General features: G+C 39.9%; 1 protein-coding gene across 1 annotated transcript in view; it reads left to right on the top strand.

The window, feature by feature from the left end:
* Window positions 1-23,763, top strand: part of HHAT (hedgehog acyltransferase) — a 184,654-nt gene that overhangs the window by 130,034 nt on the left and 30,857 nt on the right. Inside the window, exons 11-12 of the mRNA XM_044429127.1 lie at window positions 5,175-5,376; window positions 18,040-18,184. Coding sequence (XP_044285062.1) covers window positions 5,175-5,376; window positions 18,040-18,184 — 347 coding nt within the window. The remainder of the gene's footprint in view (window positions 1-5,174; window positions 5,377-18,039; window positions 18,185-23,763) is intronic.

The following is a 23,763-nucleotide window of genomic DNA, read 5'->3' as shown; positions in this document are numbered from 1 at the left end:
ACACAACCAACTCCTCCCTCGGAACCGTCAAGGTCCACTTCAGGACCGATAGTGTTATCCTCGGATATCCAGGCAATTCTCGAATCTGCACTATGACCTTCCACAAGCAAATCGTATTCAGCAAAGTGGAGAAGGTTCTCTTCCTTTGCCAATGCCCGTTCCTTCTCTCCAGAATCGGCTTCGATCGAGAATATTTTGCAATTTCTATTCGACCTTCATCACTCAGGACTCAAGCCTTCATCTATAAAGGTCTGTACGGCTGCTATTTCGCATTTTCATGGCAGCATCCAGGGGTCATCTGTTTTTTCTCAACCCCTGATTCGCCGTTTCCTTAAAGGGCTACAAAATTTGCACCCATCGGTTCGACCTGGTATGCCGATGTGGAGTCTTTCTGTTGTACTTCAGGCCCTTACAAAACCTCCATTTGAACCTTTGGCAACAGTAGATTTATGCCTAGTTTCATGGAAAACTGCCTTCCTTGTTGCAGTTACTTCAGCCAGGAGAGCCAGTGAACTCTGTGCTCTATGCATAGACCCACCGTTCTTGAACTTTCACAAGGAAAAAGTCATCCTCCGAATAGACTCCCGAGTTTCTTCCCAAAGTGGCTACACCATTTCATTTGAACCAAGACATTGTCCTCCCTGCGTTTTTTCCATCTCCGTCAACTCTGATTGAGCGCTCTCTCCATACGCTGGATGTTAGGTGCTGTCTAGCTTTTTACAGGTCTCACACAGAAGCGTTCAGGAATTCCAATAGACTTTTTGTCAAGTATGCTGCTCCTGACAAGGGTTTTCCAGTCTCATTTCAGCGACTGTCCAAATGGATTGTGCAGACCATAGTCCTAGCATATCAATTGGCAAAGCTTGACTTGCCCTCACTTCCTAGGGGACATTCTACGTGAGCAGTAGTGACTTCATTAGCCTTTGCAGCAGGGGTTCCAATTCAGGATATTTGCAAGGCTGCAACTTGGGCTGCTCCATGTACTTTTGCCAAGCATTATCAGCTTGATGTACGCGCCCGAAGGGATTGTTCCTTTGGTAGAGCTGTGCTCTCTGCCATTCTTCACTGACGACACCTTCCCTCCTCCAAGTCTGGTAAGCTTGCTAATCACCCATATGTGTGATGCACAGAGGTCACGACGAAGAAGAGCAGGTTGCTTACCTGTAACTGATGTTCTTCGAGTGGCCATCTGTGCATTCACACAACCCACCCGCCGGCCCTGCATGGTGTCGGTGAGTGGACTGTTTTTTCTTATTGTCGGTTCTGTGGTATTCCTACGGTACCGATTTTTTTCTTGCTGTGATGCTGTTTTTTTAATGTTATGGGGCGAATGTCGGTCTTCAAGACTGAGTAAAATGGCGGATGCTCCACTCTATTTATACTGCAGCAGGGAGGGGAGCAGAGCGTTTTCCCCGCCAAAAACCATTAGCTTTCTAATCTTCCGGCCTAGGCACTGTGCAGGCGCAGCACCCATATGTGTGAATGCACAGATGGCCACTTGAAGAACATCAGTTACAGGTAAGCAACCTACTCTACCCTTCTTTCTTTGGAATATGTGCATGGAACTGTCATCAGGGAGACTAGAAAGATGTGAATGTTTCATTATCATCCATGGTATAGTAAGGCACTGTGCTAACATGGTGCGGAGTACAGTGGTACCTCAGCTCACGAACACCTTGGTTCATGAACAAATAGGGTCACAAACAAAAATGTCTGAAAATTTTTGACTTGGGTGGTGACCAAGATTGCAGCCATCTTCCTACCCCCCGAGTGGGGAGATGGCCACGATCACAGCTGCTTTCATGCAGGGAAGGCATGCATGATCAGAGGCGTGCTGCTGCAGGAAAGACGGGAGCAGCAAAGCAGAGCCGTGGGGGAGATGGCCGAGAATCCGCCTGTCTTTTCTGCAGGAGCATGCTTCTGATCAGGCACGCCTTCCCTGAATGAACAAAACTGCGATTGCAGCCATCTTCCTCCCCTCCCCGAGTGGCTAAAATCTGCTTACTCCTTCAGGGAGGACAGGAATCAAGTAGGGCTAGCTAAATGATTTTTATAACTGTATGCTCTTGTGCTGTTGTCTCCACAATTCCCTCTCTTTAGCGTTCTGGTAACTAGTTCTCCATTTCTAGCTGCCCCTGCTATACAGTGACAGTATTTGACACTGTGAGTGTATAACTGGACTGCACGTTCTCTCATTTCTTCAACGTTCTCTTAGATCTTGCAAGGACCCATTGCTACTCCATGTGTACACCTCAAACATAATCAATGAGTCATTGTGAATACACATTGTAGTGACTGAGAATTGCCCTGTTCAGCACATAAAAGATTCATTCATGAAACATTAAGAACGTTTTGTATGAAAGAGTTACTACACAGAGACTTTGATGCAAAAAGATTAAAATCTGTAAAAATGCAGATACTGCAAGAAAGCCTGATGCTTATTCATGTTGGAATTTGTTGAAAGCGTAATAGATATTGGAAGTGCAATAGTGAGAAGAGGGTTTGGAAACACAAATGAGCATTTTCGGAAGGATATGCTATGCTGCTGTGGCTTGTAAAATATGAAGAAAGTGGTTATTGGATTTCAAAGTTTTCCTTCATAAAGAATTGTCATTCTTAAACATTTCAAAAATTATATTTGTCATACAGCAGGGATTTGAAGGGTAATATTTACATAATCTAGCCAATTCACTAATGGGCATCAAGTGAGTTAAAATTATGATGTGCTCTTTAAATGGAACAGCTTGGCTGCAGCAGATAAGCTGACTTTAAAAACCATCCAGTTACTTGGAAAAAGAGGCTTTACAATTGTGAAATGCATTGTTTGCAGTAAGCACAAATGCTAATACTAAATTTTGCAAGAGATACTTTTAAAATGTAAGGTATAAATTCCATGTACTAGTAATAACTGATTTCTATGCAAAACGCAGATTCTGAAGTAGTGGTGCAATCTGTACTTTATTTCATGCAAATGGAAAAATGTGGGCTCTGTATGTGAGAGACTCAGTAATGTGATTTGAGTAGTGACTGGGAAAGAGTTGGGTTCACAGTTCTGTGGGTCGTCACAACTGGCACACTGTGTTCATTTTATATAATTCAGGAAGTGAATCAACAGTCCAACCAAAACCTTCCATATTTTCTTGTCATCTTGTGTCCCACATGATGTGTAATGAAGTCTATATACTTGGTAACAGATATAAAACCATACCACATTACTAAAAAGACAAAAACATACCCCACTGTGTGTAGAACAATATGAAAAGCATTCAGATATCGACTTTTAACATTTATGTTTAAATGTACCTTTGACCACTGGGCCTACTGGTAGAGTCCATATTTTGTATGTGTCTGCCCTGGTGATCAATAATTGCATACTTATTGATCACCAGTGGTATGCACATCCATAAAATGCCTAATTCAAGAATTTTTAGTATTGGGTTACATCCAGACTGTTAGTTTTAATTAGTTCCTACTATAATCAGTAGGACTAATTCATCATAACTTAGATCCTGTTTGATTTCACTACAACACATAGTTCAGTCTGGGTCCAGTCCTTTATCTATTTTAATTCACAGCCCAATCCCACTTGTGTAATGTGCAGAGTTTTCCTATGTGACTCTTTACCAGTTTCATTGTCAGTGCTGTACCCATATCCCCCAATGGCTTTTTCTTCACAAAATGCTCAATTAAGCAACTGCTGACACTAGAAAATTGAATCCCTTTTCCCTCTGTGTAGCTGCTTGAGAAGTCACCTAGGGAGAACCAGTTGACACCATATAAACTGAGCTGTAATTGAAAACACCATTTTTAATTAAAACTGTCATTTCTAGGCTTATTCCTAGTGACGGTCACATTGGGGCAGATAGACAGTTTTGCACAAGCAGCAGTGGAGCTCCCTGATATGAACCTGGCTAAATCTTCCAATAGTTTTAGGGCATTTTCATGGAAAATAATTAAGAAAGGATTATTCTTTAAGGGGCCAAATTGTGCCTTAAAGTTCACCCTTATGGCTAGCAGTGTTAAAACATTCCAGTGCTGGATGCAGAAACACATGGCGTGTGACTTTCTATTATTCCCAGCTTCAAACTCTGTTAGATACAGTATTAGACTTCAACATACTAGAGTTATTGTCCTCTTGAGGTGTAAGGGGGCACAATAACTATTTTCTTTGACTATCAGCTGGTTTTTGTGTTGTAGTTATCACTCCGCATAGGATGATGGCTTGCAGGGACGTGCCTGAAGTTGTGGGTTATTTTTGATCTGAACATGCATAGGATAGCATCTTAAGTATGTTTAGGAGTCTGGCCCAATTCTTAAACAGATGGACTTCAGAAACTGGTAGTCCTTGGATGTCCTAAGGAAACAATGGTGACTATTCTGGGATGGAAAGAGAATTTGAGAATAAATGTTTGAATAAATGAATGTTATTTGGATAATATATGTTACTTCAATTAGATTGCAACTCTTTGATCCTGTACAATGTTTTCTTTTTCTTCAAACTATCAAATTAAAAAGGGGATTTTCTAACGTTATTGATAGGTTGGAAGATTGGTTGAAAAGAACAACAACCTACAAGTCTGGGGAAGCCCTTTTGGGCCTCTTGAATGCAAAATCTACACTTAAAATCAGAAGCATTACTAAAGAAACCATTTTTCCTTAAAATTCTTTAGAATGAAGGCCAGATTTTATCTAAAAGTTTATTTTATTTATGTGTGTGTGTGTGTGTGTTTTGTGTGTGTGTATATATTCATTCAGCTGGATTGAATAGTTGCTCACAAGTATACTGTGGAAAAATGCTCAGAAAATACTTAAGCATTATTTTTAAAATTCTGTGTTAAGGAACATATATGAGTGTTTTGTGCTGCTTAATATCTGGTGGTTAATGGAATCACAGCACTTGCTTCTATTCCACTTTAGTCCCTGATCATTTTGACAGTGTTGAGGATATGGTATCTTCCACAGGAAAAAGAAGCTTCATCCTGGTAAATGGGAGGTGTTAAAATGTATGATCTAATGGCCTGAATAAACTAGGGAATTTTGAAGAGAGAAAATGTCAGGTAATTAGTCAAAGCAAGACTTTAGTGTTGCTAATAAAAACAAACATTTATTTCAGCTGCTCCATCTCACTGGTTCAGCAAAGTCCTAATTAATTCCCTTTATAATTTCCTTTGCAGGTATATTTACATCCCAATGGGAGGATCCCACTGCAGCATGTTTAAGATGATGCTTTCCACAGCAATCACGTTCGCTTTTGTGAGCTACTGGCATGGTGGCCATAATTACCTCTGGTCCTGGGCTGTGCTTAACTGGCTCGGAGTAACTGCTGAAAGTGGAGTGAAGAGGTTGCTTTCTCTTCCAGTTGTCCATGACTTAATTGTAAGTTAATGCCTTTTCATGTCTGCAAGATTAAGCTTTAGGTGTCGGGCTAGACATTGATAATAATGCCTTCTAATAATGAACTGAAATGGGGAGAGCTGTTGTGAACTGCCTAGGCTGCCCCAACATCTAAAGAGCAATATTCAAGTTTGGAACTGGCAGCTCTTTAGTGCTATACAGCACAGAACAAGTTGCACTTGTTATTATGCTGTCAAACAAATGAGAAAAGCTAATTTATTTTATCCATTAACATCCTGAGAGAGTCCTTTTTTATAATAAGTTTTATTCAAAATAACCCTAAAACAAAGGAAAACTAAAAGCAACATCAGTCATCAGAAACATCGGACCTTCTGGGTCAGCCCCCACATTTTTTCTATTTATGATAACTTAAAAACATATTTAAATCTATACGAAGTCCTGTTTCTCTAGCCAGTAATAAAGAGTCCCAAGTTTGATAGAAATCAGTATCTTCTTTCTTCAGTGACAAAGTCAATCTGTCCATTTCTGCACAGTCCAAGATCTTTTTTAGAATCAGTTCATCGGTGAGTGGTTCTTCACTTTTCCAGAGTTGAGCAAATGCTATCCTCGCCGCAGTAATTACATGTAAAATCAAGTACATTTCTTGTTTACTAATATCAACAGGTATAATGCCTTATAAGAAAACTTCAGGTTTAAAAGCTAAGGATTTTTGTAACATTTCCTCAAGCCATTTATGTATTTTAATCCAATACTTTTTCGCATTATCGCAAGTCTACCACATACGATAGAAAGTACCCAATTTATGTTTACATTTCCAACATCCATTTGACATATTTGGAAACATCTTAGCTAATCTATTTGCTGACAGATACCATCTATAAAACATTTTATACAGGTTTTCTTTATATGACATTGCTAAAGTTACCTTAATATTTCTCTCCCACAGCTTTTGCCATTTTTCTAATTCAATATTATATCCAAAGTTTTGTGCCCATGTTATCATAGTTTCCTTAACCTGTTCATCTTCCATTCTCCTATCGAGTAAGAAATTATATAGTTTTTTAATCATTTTCTCATCTGATTTAAGCATCACCTGATCAAATGCTGTTAAATCTTTATAAAAGCCCCACATTCTATAGTCTTTAGCATATCTTGATTGTATCTGCAGCTTATGCCACCAAGAAATATTAGATCCTTGTTCTTGTATTTCTTGATTCAATTTCAATCCTCCATCATTATCCAAAATGTCATCATATCTTACGATCACTTCAAAGTTCCAAGTTATATGCATTTGGATATATAAGAGCTTCCATAGGTGAAAGCCATCTTGGTAATTTATTATACAATTTTGTCTTTAACTTTTCCCACACCAACATTAATGATTTCCTAATATAATGACTTAAAAAGAGCGAATAAAGTCTGTTAGATATTTCTTCAATCTTTCTGCCGTTATGGAGGGAAAAATTTTGTAATCCACATTTAATAGTGATACAGGTCTGTAATTTTGAATCTGCGTCAAGTCCGTGTCTTCTTTCGGTATTAATGTAATGTTTGCCTCTGTCCAAGTGTTTGGTATTTTAGCATTTAACAATGCTGCATTACATACATCCTTAAGAAGTGTAGCAAAAATTCCTTCAAAGGACTCTGCTGGTAACCCATCCCGGCCAGGAGTTTTATCATTCTTTTGTCTCTTAATTGCCTCTATTACTTCTGTGATTGTTACTTCTTGATTCAATACTTTCTGGTATTTCTCTGATAACTTTGGCAGGTCTCCCTTTCGGATATGTTTATTTACTTTCTCCGTTGAAATCTCATCATTCTGGTATAGATTTGCAAAGAAATCTTCTGCTATTTTCTTGATATGTAGACTTTGTACTTGCAGTCGTCCTTCTCTATCCTTCAATTTACTTATTAGTCTCTTCTCTCTTTCTTTCTTTACTTTATAGGCTAACCATAACATCCTGAGAGAGTCCTTAGTGGTTTTAAAAACTTACAGATGGCTGTGAAATCATTTAGGGCAGCATTTCCCAGCCTGACCTCTTCCAGAAGTGTTAGACTACAACTCTTCAGTCATTGTGGATGATGGGAGGAACATATCTGGAAGCTGCAGGCTTGGGGAAGGCTGATTAATGGGCATAAAATGTCATCATCAATGGCCCAGGTGAGGGTTGTGGCACCCCTGGCTGACAGCAAGAAGTGCTAGTTGGAATATGGCACAGATTCATGCTAACATTCCTGTCACACTTCCGGGTTACTTTTTTCTTATCCCTTTAATCAGTAGACTAGAGCAAACCATTGCAAGGCTATGCAATGTGAGATGCTTTAGAGTGGTATTTATTTATATTTTGACATGATTTGTGGCACACTGGCTACAGAGGTCAGTCACCAGTAATTTAGAGCAAGAAAAAATATTAACTCTAGTGGTGTACAAATTTTGTACAACACTGGAAACCTCAGACTTCACAGATGCAGGGAGATCTACTGAAGACCTAATGGTACTTATAGGTTTTGTCAGATTTTATTTTTATATTCTAAATTATTTAATACTCTGTCCAGGCATGCCACACTGGTTTGGGAGTGGGTGGAGAATTACCATATATGACTCTTGGAGCGGCTGTGTGACTGGGCAGCATATGGATCCTTAACAGTGACAACTGTTGAAATATAAGAAATTAAATGGGGCTGTGTTTTCTCATTCCTTTACATTTCAATTGGTCCTGCATAGTGCAAAATGCAGCATGAGAAATAAGATGGTAAGCAGCTGAAGGATGGATAGTTCTCTAGCCTAGATAGTGTACAGTTCTGTCTTCCCCGTTTTTTGCATTTTCAGAGCAGATAAGAATGAGATAATTCATTAATTAGACACTGTATTGGGGTCTCTCACCTCAAGTGGGTAGGTGCTGACCAAAAGCTTTTTAATATTTTCAGATATTAAAATCAGCTTTGGAATGCAAAATCTGCAGATTAGAGATCTAATCTAATAATATCTGCAATATTAATCTAATAATCTAATATCTGCAACAAAGGTCTGGATCTTACATTCCAATCAGGCCCCACAGCATCAGCTCACTTACCTGGGCTCCACACTCCAGAATCTCCAAGTCTCCCATATTTTCCTGGTGTGTCCACTCTAACATCATAGAAATGTTAATGGAAGGCTATGGAATATTTCCTTTTGGCTGCCAAAATCTTACTTTCTTCTGATCCTTTAAAAAAGAATCTTGTTGCCAAGTAAGAAAACATTTTTATTGTTGAAGGAGTAGAAGAAAACTGGCAAGAGGATTGTGGCAGGGTAGGATTGTAGAGCAGAATTTGTTAAACTTTTGTTCTCATCTCAAAAGCAATCATGCCTGCACTACTGTGCAAACTAACCATGTGTTAAGCCCATTGAAGGCACTGATTAAGAGCTGGACTACAAGCTGATGTGAAGAACTATCTAGGGTACCTGTTTGTCAGTGGAGAAGACAGGTGAGAACTGCTGCTTCAGACATGCAGTCACTCTCATACTTCTGCACCCTTATCTGAAAGGAGGACCATGGAAGCTGCCTTATTCTGGGTCAGATCTTTCGTGCATCTAACCCAACTGTCAACATTGATTGGGCTAGATGACTGGCAACTGCCCTCCAGCCCCACCTGGAGATGCCAGGTTTTGAAACTGGGATTGTCCGCATGGAACGTATGTGCTGTACAACTGAGTAACATCCCCTCCCCAACACTGGCAGCCCTGTGTGTCTGAGTCTTAGAGCTTTGGAAATTTCAAGGGAAGAACTCAAGTCAAAATCCAAAGACGGGCCTGCACTAGATCATCAGGGCTCAGCTGTGCTAGTGGCAGTACTAGGGGAAGCACAATTCTACCCCATAGCTATTGGTGGTGAAACCTCCACTGAAGAAATACAGTATAGATTTTTTGCTATGTAAGAATTGTTGTGCAACTTGTATCCTATCTTGAAATTTATTTTTTGATTTGATTTATGAAACCTCATCCAGTAGTCCCAAAGAGGACTCTCTGGGCAGTGTACATCCATCAATAATATATAAAATTATATAATATATAGTAAGTAAATATTTTAAAAACTATTAAAAACATAAACTAACTCTGATATTTGCATGACCAACTAACCATCATAAGTATGAATCAAGGTGTATCATCTTTTCTCCATCTGTATAAGACATGTTTTGATATGATAAAGGCCTGCCTTTATTTATGTATACAACTTTACACTTCCGGTGTGTGGAAATGGTGGCACGGAATACTTCTTATTCTGACTCTGTGATGAAGCAAAGACTTACTGAAATTAAAAGCAGACTAGTTGATATTTAAAGTATCATCAATGTCATCTGAAGTAATTCATATTGAAATAGGTGTTCTTCTTCACTGCAGTGTCAGGGTCTACACAGTTATAGTCATTACCATATTAGTTACATATTTTGAAGTTTTGGGAGCTGGGAGTAGTAACATACAGGTACATTTTCTTTGAGAATTGAAGGTCTTTCTTCCTCAAGATGCTATTTCATGCTTATCTCCATCCATTACAAGGCTGATATTATTGAACTGTCACTTCTAATGATCATCTGGGGAAAATAATGGCCATGGTTGATTATGCATGCAGAGCACCAACAGGTAATGAATCAAATAGAGGAGTTGCTGCTTGCACAGAGCTTCATGTGTACATGAAGAACGCCTGTGTATGCTGCAGTTCAGGATAGCTGGATCCACAGATATAGTCTTCACTCCAGGTTAGCCCATCAGGAGACTGTATATATAAGGCCCTTCATCCATGCATCCAGAATGAACCAGGCAGCTTGCACCCACACTGAATCCTTGGGAGAACAGAAATTAAAAGCAGCATGTATTTGCTATTGCATACATAAGCAGATACTCTTGTTAAACAGAAGGACCACTTTACCACAATGACTTCCCTGCTTCTAGTGGTGTAAAAAGCTAACATCAACAAAACTACATGTAGATGACTCATCTGAGAGGTTGGCTGAAATCCATTGCAATTGAAAAGCCTGCTCATGGGTGATAAATGTTAAGATTTCATCTTTTTGAAGAAGTGTTTAGTCATGCTAGGTTAGAATCAGCTCAGCACAGGATCACAAGGATGATAGCTGGATGGGAGGGGGATTACATATGAGATGAGATTGAGGAAACTGGGCCTTTTAGACCAGGAAAAGAGGAGACTCAGAGGGGTTCTTATAGTGACATACTGGTATGTGAAGGGACGTTACACTGTAGAAGGTCGTGACCTGTTCTTCCCTGCGGTGGAGGAAACAACATGATCCAATAGGCTGAGTTCAAGGAACTGGGTTTCAGGTTGGATGTCAGGAAGTACTGACCAGTAGGCTAAGGAATGAGCTTCTGTAGGAGGTGGTGGGGATCAGTGAGTGTGCTCAAGGACAGATTGGACAACCATATGTTCGGTATTACATGAGTGGAGCAGGGTGGAGATGGGATCAAACTAGATGACACAGGAGACCCCTTCTGACTTGCTATGTCTGTATATTTCTAGGCTTCTGCAACACCTATAGGAACAGTACTTGGCCCTCTTCAATGAAGATTTTTGTTAGGGAAAATTTACATGATACTTAACATTGCAAATGTATTGATACGTCTGGACACAATCTCCATTTAATATATTTTGTGGTATTTCACAGGAATGAACTGATCTGTCAGTTTCAGTTTTTCTTAGTTTCTTCATGTTAAATTAATTTTATCTCAGACTTGGATAATTCCTTTAGTGTAAGCTTTGGTTCATCCTGAACTTTTATGGTGTGTTAGGTTTTCATGAAAATTCTGAAGCATTATTGTCCACATTTTCCCTAGTGCATTGTTGTATGCATTTTTGTCTACATTTTCCCTACTGCATTGTTGTATGCATTTTTGTCTACATTTCCCCTACTGCATTGTTGTATGCATTTTACCTACTATAGGTATTTTTACGAACAAGTTTCCTGATATACTACATTTATAACATATTTTTCAACATGTTTGCCACAGAAAACTCCACAGCAAAATTCAGAGAAGTGCACATTTTGGAATACAACTGAATTTTGGTTTGCACAGTGGTTTGAAAGTACAAAATTCAGTAAGGTCATGAACTGAACTATTCTCTCTGCATCCCTAGTACTTTACACCAATAGTATACTTTAATGACAGAACTATATATTTTTGTTTGTTTGGTCAATATATAGTTTAAACAAACAAACTCTGATCCTTCACAAACTACTGTTGTCAGAGAACGGAAGGAAAATTAATAGTTTGAATTAGGAACAGTGAAGAGAATTTACCACAGTTAGATCCTGAAATGTCTCTTAGAGTTAACATTTGCTAGCTGCTGCTGCTGCTATTTATTCTAATCTTCTCAATTGCCAAAGCTCTCTGAGTGGTTTACAAGAATCCAGTAAAATGCAGATTAAATATAATATAAAACATCGGAAAAAAAACCCACACAAATTTATTTAGAACCACATTTGTGTGGAACTCTCATTACTTGTTCCTATGTTAGTAACATGCAGGAGCTTCTGGGATTCCCGTTATGTTCCATATTATGGGACCATGGCTGTACAGCCTTGCTACTCAAGTGTTAAAACAAGCAAAGACACCAAGAAGTTGTATGTTTTCATTCAGTAATAGTTTTATTTCTAGTACTTTCAGAAAATTGTTATTTTTTCCTTAAGGAATTGATGAACTGTTATATGCATTACATTAATCACATACTACATGCAATTATCATTTGAAAAGTTTGAAACTGTTGTGAACCTCACAAAGAGCTTTGGTTGTTGGGTAGAATAGAAATGAAATAAATCATCATCATCTAATCATAGGGTTGCTAACAAAAATAGAAGAATTGCCCATGTCTACATGAGGCTGAGAAATGATGAATCTATCAACACATTTTTACGTTTATATATATATGGATACTATTTTTTCCCACAAAATGCTCATGCTTTACAAAATGGCAGTTTCCACTGTGAAAATCAAAGCTTATGAAAATTTAGCACCACATCAATCAACAGTATTTATGTATTAAGAAGTACCAGTTTATCAAGATGCTACATGGCTCTCTGTCCCTTGTATTGTGCTTTTTGCACTGGAATAGATCATCAGGAGACAAAGTACAAAGAACCTTTGTATTAGTTTTTATTTGAACAAACTGTCCAGTTAAATGAATTGAGAGATTTATAGGCACTAGAGGCACAAAGACTTCTGCTTTTCCTATAGTTGGATGGTTGTCCTCCTTTCACTGGAAAATTACTGTTTCCTCTCTGGCAGCTCAGGCGGAATAGATGTTCAGATGCATCCATAAATTTTTGTGCTTGACATGTATAAGACATTTGAAACTTGGGACACGATAAGAAGCTAAAGATGTCAATGGAAAGTCATATCTGAGGCTAGGCTTCTATAAGAAGTGAGCCCGCTGAGGCACTAAAAGGGATTGTTTTGAGTTTTGTAACATTTTATATTTTGGTTATGCATTTAAAAATTGGTCAGATCAGGGTTATTACAAATATCCTTATTAACATTTCAATGGAAAATTGACAAAAGGTGCACCAATTTTTGCAATTAAATGTGTGTTTTTCCTTAAAAGAGAGATATATATAAACATGTATATATAGACACACACACACACATTTATAAACATATATAAACACACACACGCACACACACACACACACATATATATATAAACATGTATGTGCGTGTTTCTATGAGAAATAAGAATATATCTCAGAACACACACACATTTTTGGAAATTTGAATGCATAACAGCATGATGCTATGGTCTGATATGCAGGTACAGGGCTATTGCAACAGCATAATTTTTGTGAGTTACATTATTTTCCAGTGTAGCAAAATGACAAAGGTGTTGTACCCATGAAGAATGGTACCCTTGGACCAGTCAGTTTAACTGCTCTCTACAAGGGCTTGCATGAGTGGTCCTAAGAGGGGGGATAGGAGGGGCGCAGGATGAAAGAACTGTCAAGATCTATCCTGGCTAAGTTGGCAGGAGCAACTTAGGTATGAACTGACGGCATCTTCCTAAGAAGGCCACTGTAGCAATTTTGTAACACTGATATTGCATGAGCTGGACTTTTTCTACAGTTTCTAGTTTTCAGACCAACAGTCGGTAAGTGCTTGGGCCAATACACCGTTTCCTCCAGGTACTGGGTTGCAGAGACTGGAATACAGTGGTACCTTGGCTCACAAACTTAATCCGTTCTACGACTCTGGTTGTGACCCAAATTGGCTATGACTCAAGTCAAATTTCCCCATAAGGTTCAATGTAAATAAGGTTAATCCATTCTGTAACTATTTTTTTAATCAGAAATTTTGAAACAAAGTGACAAAGAACAAAGTAACAAAGTACTGTACAGTACTGTACAGGTGTGGGGGAAGGTTATTGTTTTGAGGGAGAGTCCCCTCCGTAAGGACATTGGGGAGATCTCTTTCAGGGGTTTCCTCTCTTCTTTGTCTCTTAGCTGCAGGGTCAATTTTGGTGAAAAATCTGTCTATAGTCACTTGTTTTTTCCTGCGCTGCATAACCCTCCGGAAATGAGAGACCACATTATTGTTTATCAGATTCAACACTCTGTTTGTTACAGTTATGTTGGGGTGGTGCTTCTCAAAGAAATCCTGGCATGGACGCGCTCCTGCAGGAAAGACGGGTGCAATCTCGGCCATCTCTCCTCCCCCCCGCTCCGAACAACTAGCACGATTGCGGTCATCTCTCTCCCAGCCAGCACGATCGCAGTCATCTCCTAACCTCCCTGAGTGAGGAGATGGCCACAATCGCAGTTGCATTTGTGCAGGGAAGATGTGCGTGATCACGGTCGTGCTCCTGCAGGAAAGACGGGCGCAGCACAGCACAGCCACCGCAATCACGCATGTGTTCCCTGCATGAACGTGACTGCAACTGTGGCCATCTCCCCACTTGGTTGGGTGGGGAGATGGCCGCAATTGTGCGGGTTGGGGGTGGGGGAGATGGCTGAGATTGCACCCATCTTTCCTGCAGGAGCGTGCTCATGATTACACACGTCTTCCCTGCACGAACACAACTGCGATCGTGGCCATCTCCCCACTCGGGTGGAGGGAATGGCTACAATCTTGGTCACCACCCACAGTGGAGTTCGTGACCCAAGTCAAAATTTTCATGAAATTTTTGTTCGTGACCCAATTTGGTCATGAACTAAGGTGTTTGTAAGCCCGAGGTACCACTGTACTCCCACATAAACCCCTAATGGCAAATGGCCCTAATCAACATGGTACTGAAGGGTCTGGGTTTGGTCCAAAGATCACAGGAAATTTTGCGGGGTGATTTATCACAATTTCCCCCATTTCTTAGTATTTTTTATTTAATTCGATATATACCCTACGTATACACTACTAAAAAATAGCACTCAAGGCAGTTTGAGTGCCATTTTCAGTATATAAATAAAACATACACATTTTTTCCTCATAGGATACTTCTCTGGTGTTATCTGATAAACCTATGAAAGGAATTTGAATTTTCAAACATCTTCAAGGGAGGACCCTCGGGGTCTTCTTTCATGCTCCCAAACTTCAGCAGAAGAGAATTATGTGCAATATCTTTAGTCTCATTCATTGCTTAACTTCTAAGTTGAATTCTGCTATTGTTGTGTTGTGAATCTGCAAGCAGCATATTCCACACCATTTGCTAAGCAATGGTGACCATAGATTGACTTCCAATTGACTTGCTCACTTTACACCGTATTTCTAGCACACAGAAGTATTCTAGTCACATGAAATTTATAGTCTTCCATTTTCAGCATAACCCAAAACACCATCTTTTATATGTTTATTTGCAATACCACTTGTTTTCTTTGGAGCATTTAGATACTTCGGACATATGCCAGAGTTGTTGGTGTGGCATTTTATATATTAGAAGCCACCATTAACGATAGACCTGGATTGATACTCTCCATTTGTATACAGACTTCAGCAAATAATGTTCCACAGCATTCAGAACTATTATCCTATCAGCAACTATAAATATTTAGTTTAGCTTCTCTCATAGCACACTTATAATGCTTATGGATTATTTGTATTTTGGGAACTTTGCCAATTGGAAACACAACCCTATTAAGGACAGATGTTGTCCACAGTTTTTGATTGAAGTCATAACTGTGTGTATATATACATGTCATTTGTTCCTGTTTTTAGTTTTACGAAAGTGCATTTGACATATGTATTGTATTTTTTTTTTTTTAAATGGAGAATCTTGTGCATGTTTAGATAGGAAAACATCCCATTCCAGTTTAAAAAGGTGTTATTCATACACCTTGATTTACAATGCAATGCAATCCTGTACATGTTTACTCAGCACAATTCATCATTGAATTTAATGGAACTTAATCTCAGGTAAGTAGGTATAGCATTACAGCCTTATTTATTCTTCAAGAATAAGATGATTCTTTGGATACAGTGCTTTATCCACTGATCTCTTTCCTCCTGAATATAAATGCAGTGTTTATGCCATCATTACCTTTCAGGATTAAAATAAGCTTTTATTCTGAAACCCCAATTTTCATCAGGGTTCACATGTTAACTTTAGGAACCAGTTTAGAAACAAGAAAATTAGCATTAAAATATCACAGACTTCACCCAGTTCACTACAAGGCCAATTTAAAAATTCAAATAAAGAGCTGAAAGTATAATAGAAGGCAAAAATTTCATTCCAAAATGTGCACTGAATATTAATTCATACTGTGGTGGTTGATGCCATGAAAGTAAAGTAAAGAATGTAAAAAATATAGACAATGTACATTATTAAATTATGGAAGGAATTACTTTATTTAAAACAAATGGACATATAAATGATTATGCTTGTAATTATTGGGCTGAAATCCTATGCTGAAATACCTGGGAAGAAGTCCTGTAGAACTCAACAGCACTCATTCTGGGTATACATGTATAGGATTGAAGTCTTCTGCTGCAGCATGAAGTTCATGTTACTATTTTCAGACTGATTTTGTTGTTGATGATAAAGAAAAGCTATCTAACCCAGCAATATAAGTTCTTAGCACTTTTAAAAGGACAATATATAATAGAAACAAAAATGATGTCCACAGAAGAATTACAGAATTTTACTGTTAATAATGAAGAAATAGAAAGATCTCGCATAGCTCAGCTCAGTCATCAATTTGCAGCCAAGAAATTTGATTGCAGAAATTTGAAGAAGACTGAGACTTGGAATGGCAGCAGTGAAGGACTATACAAGATTATTAAGTCTAAGGACATTTTCCTGGAGACGAAGGTCAAGATCATCCAAATGACTAGGTTGAAGATGACAGCACATAACAACAACATATAGTAAATGGTTGGTTTGCTTTCAGAGGAGAGAAGCCATCATATTAAATTAAGGTTATGTGCCTAAAGATAAAGGTTAATTATAGAGAAAAAAGTTTTCATCAGTTTAAACTGGTGAGGATAATGATGATGATTAATACAAGTTTAATTTTCTACTTGAATGTAATTTTTCTAGTTCATATTTCTTAACCTGAAAGAACTTCTATGCTTGATGTTTTGAATGTTAGTTGTTTTGTGCTTTAAAGAAGCAAGATATACTTTACCATGGCATAAAGAAGACAACCTGCCTTGAAAGCAGGTTCTGAAGGGGAAGGGCTGTTTTTCTGTCTCAAGCATCATTTGATGGAGCTACATGTTACGATGGAAGCATGGGGTTTGCTTTTGGGTGTTGCCATGTAAGGACAGGGGAGGGAACACACAGGAGAGAATCACTAGGCAGGAGGTCACAATGGACCTTTCTCTGCACACCCGTTCTCCTGCAAATACCTGCAGCATATTTTGCCTCCTTCCCCTCCATCTCTCCAGCAAGGCTCTGAAACTGAAAGAAGCTCAGCTGCAGGAGAAGCAATTGAGAACACATCTGCAGGGGAGTATAATCAGATGTGGGAAAGGTGTAGTGGCAAATTCCGAAGTGCAGAATTGTGATCGTCCCTTAGCCACACCCACAGTGAAAGTTCAGAAGTGCTGATTCGTGTCAGTAAACCAGTTCTAGCGGTTTTCATCCCTTAGGAGCAAGTCTTTTGTAAAGCAAATGGGTCTCAATTGGCCATTCAAGACTGAACCACCCCAGAGTACCTTGCATTACAACAAATACAATATATTCCCCACCCCTAGCTCCTGGGAGGATTGCAGTTACCCTTGGTGGGAACAGGACATCCTGAGTGGGGCGATGGATGTCATACTGGCTCTCCTGATGAAAACATGGCCATGCAGTGATGTCTCCTTGTGAACCCTGGTCCCACTAGACCATCCATTCACCATTCATCCCCTAAAAAGACCTCTTCCTGCTTCTGGCTTTGCATGTGTGAGCTTCTTACCCAGTTTCCGGAAATATTTATAGCATGATTTCTGAGGACCTTATTACTGCATTGCTCAAAGCTAGGCTGGAGCACACCAACACTCACACTCCAGGAATCCATTCTGCTAAACTCTTGTATTTCTTGTAAATGGTGATATGTACATGGTGACACATAACATCAATTGTGACTCACAAAATGCAGTGCCTGATTATCCTCTAATACAGCTTCACCAACGCTATAGCAGTTTCCCTAACCTTTAACTGTTTTCTCCTTTCCAATATGAATATAGTGCTAGCTTTCATTGTAAACTGTCTTTTAAAAATGTCTTTTCAGAACTGCTTTTTGTCCCCAAGAAATTCTCGTCGATTCCATGCAGCTCTGGCATCTGTATCTACTACATTCTTGATTTTCTCCAACCTTATCTTTCTTGGAGGAAATCAGGTTGGCCAAATCTACTGGAAGAGAATCTTCATAGAAGGCAAGTTATATCTATCTAAATATTTACTTTTCATGTTTCATTAAAATATACCTGTCTGGAGCTTGATTAAGCCTTGCAAGCCAAGCAAACACCAAAAAAGCTTCCTCAGATGCCAGTACCCCTGTGCTTGTGCAGTGTGCACTTCATTCAACTACTATTTCTTTCCTTTCACATTATAACAATGGTGGCAACTATTATAAGCATTTTCTTGGGACCTGTTGGTTTAGGTCACAATCCTATGAAGTGAGCCTAAGCCTCTGAACCTGGCGGCTCATGTTCATCCAGTGCAGAAAGGGAAGAGTCGCTGAGGTGATCTTCATCTCTGTGGCTCCTGCAGCTCTGCATGTTCAATAGATGGATGTTTTTGGCTGTCTAGCAACAGCATTTCAGCAGCAGAGGGAAGGAGGCTGTAGCAGCCTCAGGATTCATCCCTTCCTTTGAAATACAAGCTGCTTTCCTGATCTCGGAGGGTAGCTGGCACAGTTCTGTTCACTCCAGCTACAAGGAAGCAGTAGGGGCAGAGTTTCGTCTCTGAACTCAGAACTGAGAATCAGAACTATTCTGCGCCCCTCAGGCAATGTCTGGGAGCCATTAGATTGTCCCTTTAAGACTGAACAGTTATTTATTTCATTTTTTTCTTCTTCCAAAATAGTGCTCAAGACAACAAAGTAGCATAAATTACCAACACAGAATGCATATAAGCCAAGGCTGGATAAACTAAGAAGCAGCAGTTAATAACGTTGCACATAGTGCAATCAGCTATGAGGAAATGCTTTTAAAGACAGAACACTGTTGCTTTTGTGAGCAGACACCAAAATAACAATAAGGTATGAGCCAGGTGGCTCTTCCAAGCAAGTGTGTTCCACAAAGTGGGTTGTCATGGCTATGAGTACTGATAAAAGATGAAAAAGCTTCTTAGAAAGAGACAAGAAAGATTTATTCAAAACAGATTATGCACACAGCAGAGAGGGTCTGGCAAAGCCAAGCGAGGTAACAAAGTTTACACAGATGTCTTGGTTACACATATGCACTACAAGGACTGCTATAAGAAAGTTGCATTCCATTAATTTCTTTATGGCAGACAAAACAGATGCAGGGATTGGGCCCTCAGAAATGCAGTTTTCCAAGCAAGAAAGGTCAGACTGTGCAGGTGAGCTATACAAAGAGGTGGATGGGTTGGAATGTGTTACTGAAATGCCACGGTTAATGAGTGAGATTAGCCGAGCAATTCAGGGGTAGAACAACAAGGGTCAGAGGAAGTGGTGAGAGGTAATCTACCAATGATTTGTCATCAAGCCAGACAAGGAGACCAGTTAATAATGTCCAGCATTTCTGGCCACAAGCAGCATGAACCTCCCTGAGGGTGGAGCCAGCCCTTTTGGAGGCAGAAGAGAGGAGGGGAATTCATTTTGGAATCAATTCTTGACATGGACAAGAGTTTATCCCACTGTTACAATTGGCTTGGTGAAAATCCCTCACTTTCCCCCAAACCCCTTGGTGGGAAGGATCTGCCACCTTTCTTGGCCACTTTCAGACTGACTACAGTACTGAATTAGCACTCCACTCACTCAATTTCAGTGAAAAGAATTCATTTATTAGAGTAAAACCAGATGGGATGGAAAAAAGGGTTGAAAGAGGATAAGATTGCAAGGGATAGAATGATGAAGGGGAAAGAATGGCAAAATACAACAGCAAATCCCACATGGCAGACAGATAGACGTTGTCTATCTGGGCATTATCCTTTACTGTTTGCCCACAGTGAGATGCCCTTCTAGTGCTGCAGCAGCTAGCAGTTATGAGGTATCCCAAGAGCGGCAACACTTAATTTCTGGAAGGAAGATTGGTGAACATTTTTGCAGAACATGCATTCCCATTCATGTCTGTTGCCTTTCCAGATGATTTGTGAACTGAACCAAATTCCACTGCATCCTTACCCAGAACTGCAAAATCTCAGAAGGCTAGCTGTATTTTGTAGCACAAACAGCAGCAAGTGCTCTTGCATCTTAAAGCTGTCTCACCTTTATTTTTACAAGAATAAGCAAGATCTTGCATCATCAGGCACAGAGAATGGCTTGTATACCAGGGACATCTCTTCTCCCCTGCACGCAAAGACTCACTGCACCATTATTTACCGTAAATGTTGTCAGGTCGTTCAGTGATTGTTGTTTTTCTGCACAGCTCTGTTGTTCTCATTGTGCAGTAAATATAATCTGAATGAACACTTCCAAGTAATTTGCTGGACAGACAGCAACCTATAATACTGAAAAACAAAACTCATTTTAAAGCCACAAAGGGCAGTAATATTACCTCTTCCTTGTGAAGATGTGAGATATTAAATTACCTCCCATAAAAATAGTATTTCCCTGACCCTCTCTTCTCTCTGAGGACTGGTACCTCGAAGAACTTCATGAATAGTAACTCCTGGGGTGACTGCCTTGCTCACAATCTTCATTCCTTGGCCCTGCCGTTTCTTTCCTGGCTAGCAGCCATCTGCAATGGTGCTTCCAGAGTGCACCTCAAAACTGAACCTGCCCCTTGGCCTGAAAGAGGATCTCTACCATATTGTGCAGAAATGCATATTTTGGGTTAGAATGCATTTAGAAATGAGTACAAAGAATGGAAATACATTTAGGGTGCCATCCTGTGCCTTCCCACAATTCTCTGGGAGGGAAGAGAATGATTGCACAGAATTCTTCTGAGTCACAGTTCTGAGATACTGCAATCTTGGAGCAGGGATTCTGAAAGCTGTGCCTCCACCCACTTGCAGCCAGCTTGAAAAGAACCACACCGATGCCGCACCTGGGCCTTGGACAGCGGGTGAGGGTGTAAAGGAGCGTTCTGGGGGTGGGGAGAGGAGGAGGCTGAGGGCAATGCCAATTTCTGTTGGCACCCCAGCTCCTTCCTTCCCTCTCCCTGGAACTTTATCTAGATCGCCAGAAGAAGCCATAAAGATAAAGTACAGGATGTGAACTGTGGTTGCAAACTCCGCATCTCACCCCTGCCATTGGATGTTTGTAAGCCTCTGAGTTGAGAGGTTTACATAGATCATACCCTTAGAAAAGGAAGGTATTTCAGGCCAAATCCTATGCATATTTTGACAGAAAAAAGTCCTACAACTCCTAGCATTCTTGAGGCAGCATGCTGATTAAACTTGTTTAAGGTTGCAGCTTAAAAATATGTGGTTTGAGAAAAAAAATTCAGAAATGCACATTTGCGAGAAAAATAAATTTAGAAATCTGATTTAAATACAAATTCCTTACAAACTGAAAAAAAAACTGTGATGATTAATTTGGAATTGCAATGGCATGGATTTATGCGTGAGCACTTGCGAAACTGACACAGACTGGAAATAGACTGATTTGCCCATTCCTGTCTGGCACATAGCCAAATATATCCCTAAGGATTCTTTCTGTAGTGATAGATAACTAGTAATATTCATGGGGAGGTAAGAACGGTACCTAAAAATAATGTGCACAGTATTTTTAGAGGCAATAGATGAAAGCATGATTTTCCTACCAGATTACCAGATTGTCTTGACTGTTCAGGCTTCTGTTGAATCAGATTACTTCAGACGGGTATTATATTTAAATCTGAATTGGAGCATGACAATTTTAGACCAAGAAAAGATGGGTTCCTGTATAAGCTTACAACTTAATCTGCACTCACTGGCGCTGATCTTGCAATCAGATTAATCAAAAAATATGTGAGGCTTTTGGAAATTCAGGAATTACATTTTATCCCTGGCTTTGCTTTGTTCTTCGTGTTATGCACCTGCTTCACTTTCCTCTTTTCATTTCATGCAGCGGGTTGAAATGCTGTCTCAGACTGTCCTGCTTGATATCGCAAGGAGAAATATTTTTAAAAGAAAATCATAGGACTGAAAGGTATAAAAGAGCGTTAAGACAGAAAAGGTTCAACCGATAAGTAGATGAAATACTGCAAATGGAAGATGATATAAACAGAGATCGGGAACTAAATCCAGAAATATAAGTGAGGGATAGTTGACGCTGGGGAGGTAAGCTAGCTTGCCTCAGGAAATTAATTATTGAGGTGTCTGGTGCTGTGTTCTGTTTTGATACTGATGCTTTAATACAGTTTTCTTATATTGGTGTTGTATCAAAACAACAACAACAACCAAAATCAGTTTAAACCATATGACTGGAGGCCACCAGAATGGATATCAATAAGTGAAATGCATTTCTTTGTAGAATTTTAAAAAACTTAGACAAGTTATAACCAAGTACACTCCTTTTGAGAACATTTGCCATGTCTGGTCATTGTTTAATTGTAACTGTGTTTATAGAGCTGGCACTGATCAGCTTTTTGAAAGGGCCTAGGAGAATGGTCACCACTGGTTCCCCCCAAACTATTGATTGGCAGGGTTGCCGCTTCTTTTTTTGCTTGAGAGCTGCATGCATGCAGCATCAGCTATTTTTCAGGTAATTCGTTTGGTTTAAACCTTACCCTCTCCCAAGGAAATGGCACTGAATGGCAATAACAAAAGTTCAGAAACAAAAACAATCCTAAGAACAGCTTATCGGTTCCAGCATTTTGTCCAGACAGCATCCAAACAGCTGCCCCTTGAAAACCTGCAAGCAGGAATTGAGGACGGAAGCACCTGCCTGCCCATGTTGCCCGGCATCCGAGGTACGTGGACATACTACCTCTGATATTGCAGGTCGCATATAGTGGGGTGGCCAGACTTGCTCAATGGAAGAGCTACATACAGTTTGAGAGGCACAAGACATGAAAAAATATTTATTTTTATTTATGTATTATGACCAAACAGACATTGCTACAATTAGCAGGCTAGCTACTGCTAGTAGAGGTCTTGTGAGTCTCCATCTTGGTTGTGAGTTGTTGCAAACTGACAAAAGACTGGACTAATCAATTAACATGAATTTCAGCTAATGCAACCCCACACACACTTACCTAGGTGTAAGCTCCACCAAACATAGTAGGATTTACTGCCGAGTAAACTTCTGTTAGGGCACTGTTATGCTTTCAAGCAAAATAGCTAAAAACCTTTCGGAGTGGAGCCTTTCTGTTTCCTTTTTAGCTCTGAGTATCGGAGTAAACTGAGTGGCTGTGCACTGCCACCTCGGGAGCTCAGGTGCAGGACATCACCTGGCAGCAGAAGCAGCTAGGGATCTTGTCACCAGCTGCCATGCCGGAAGCTTCGGTGAGGAACCGATCCTCCCCTGGAGTGTAGCTGCCGTGCGGTCCTTCAGCCCCAGCAGGGCCAGCGGAGGAAGCAGCCCAATTTTGCACACTGGCCTTGTCTGATCAGGAGCATCCCTCCCTGTCCTTTCCCTGCTGCATGCCATAGGGAAATAGGGACCTGTTATACCAGGGGTCCTCAAACTTTTCCACCAGGCGCACACACGGCAGGTCTAAATGGGCATGGTGGGCTGGATCCGGCCCCTGGGCCGTAGTTTGAGGACCCATGTATTATACTATAGGCTTTTTTGGCCCCTCTGTGAGCTGCGAAATAAAGTCAAAGAGCCACATGCAGCTCACAAGGCTTCGTTTGGCTACCCCTGGCATATAGCCATCCCAACTAGCAGCCATTCCCTTCT

Source organism: Varanus komodoensis, unplaced genomic scaffold, assembly GCF_004798865.1.
Source record: "Varanus komodoensis strain SLA01 unplaced genomic scaffold, ASM479886v1 scaffold2, whole genome shotgun sequence".
Classification (NCBI taxonomy): Eukaryota; Metazoa; Chordata; class Lepidosauria; order Squamata; family Varanidae; genus Varanus; species Varanus komodoensis.
The sequence above is the reverse complement of the archived record's forward strand: the minus strand, read 5'-3'. Positions and strand labels throughout refer to the sequence as shown.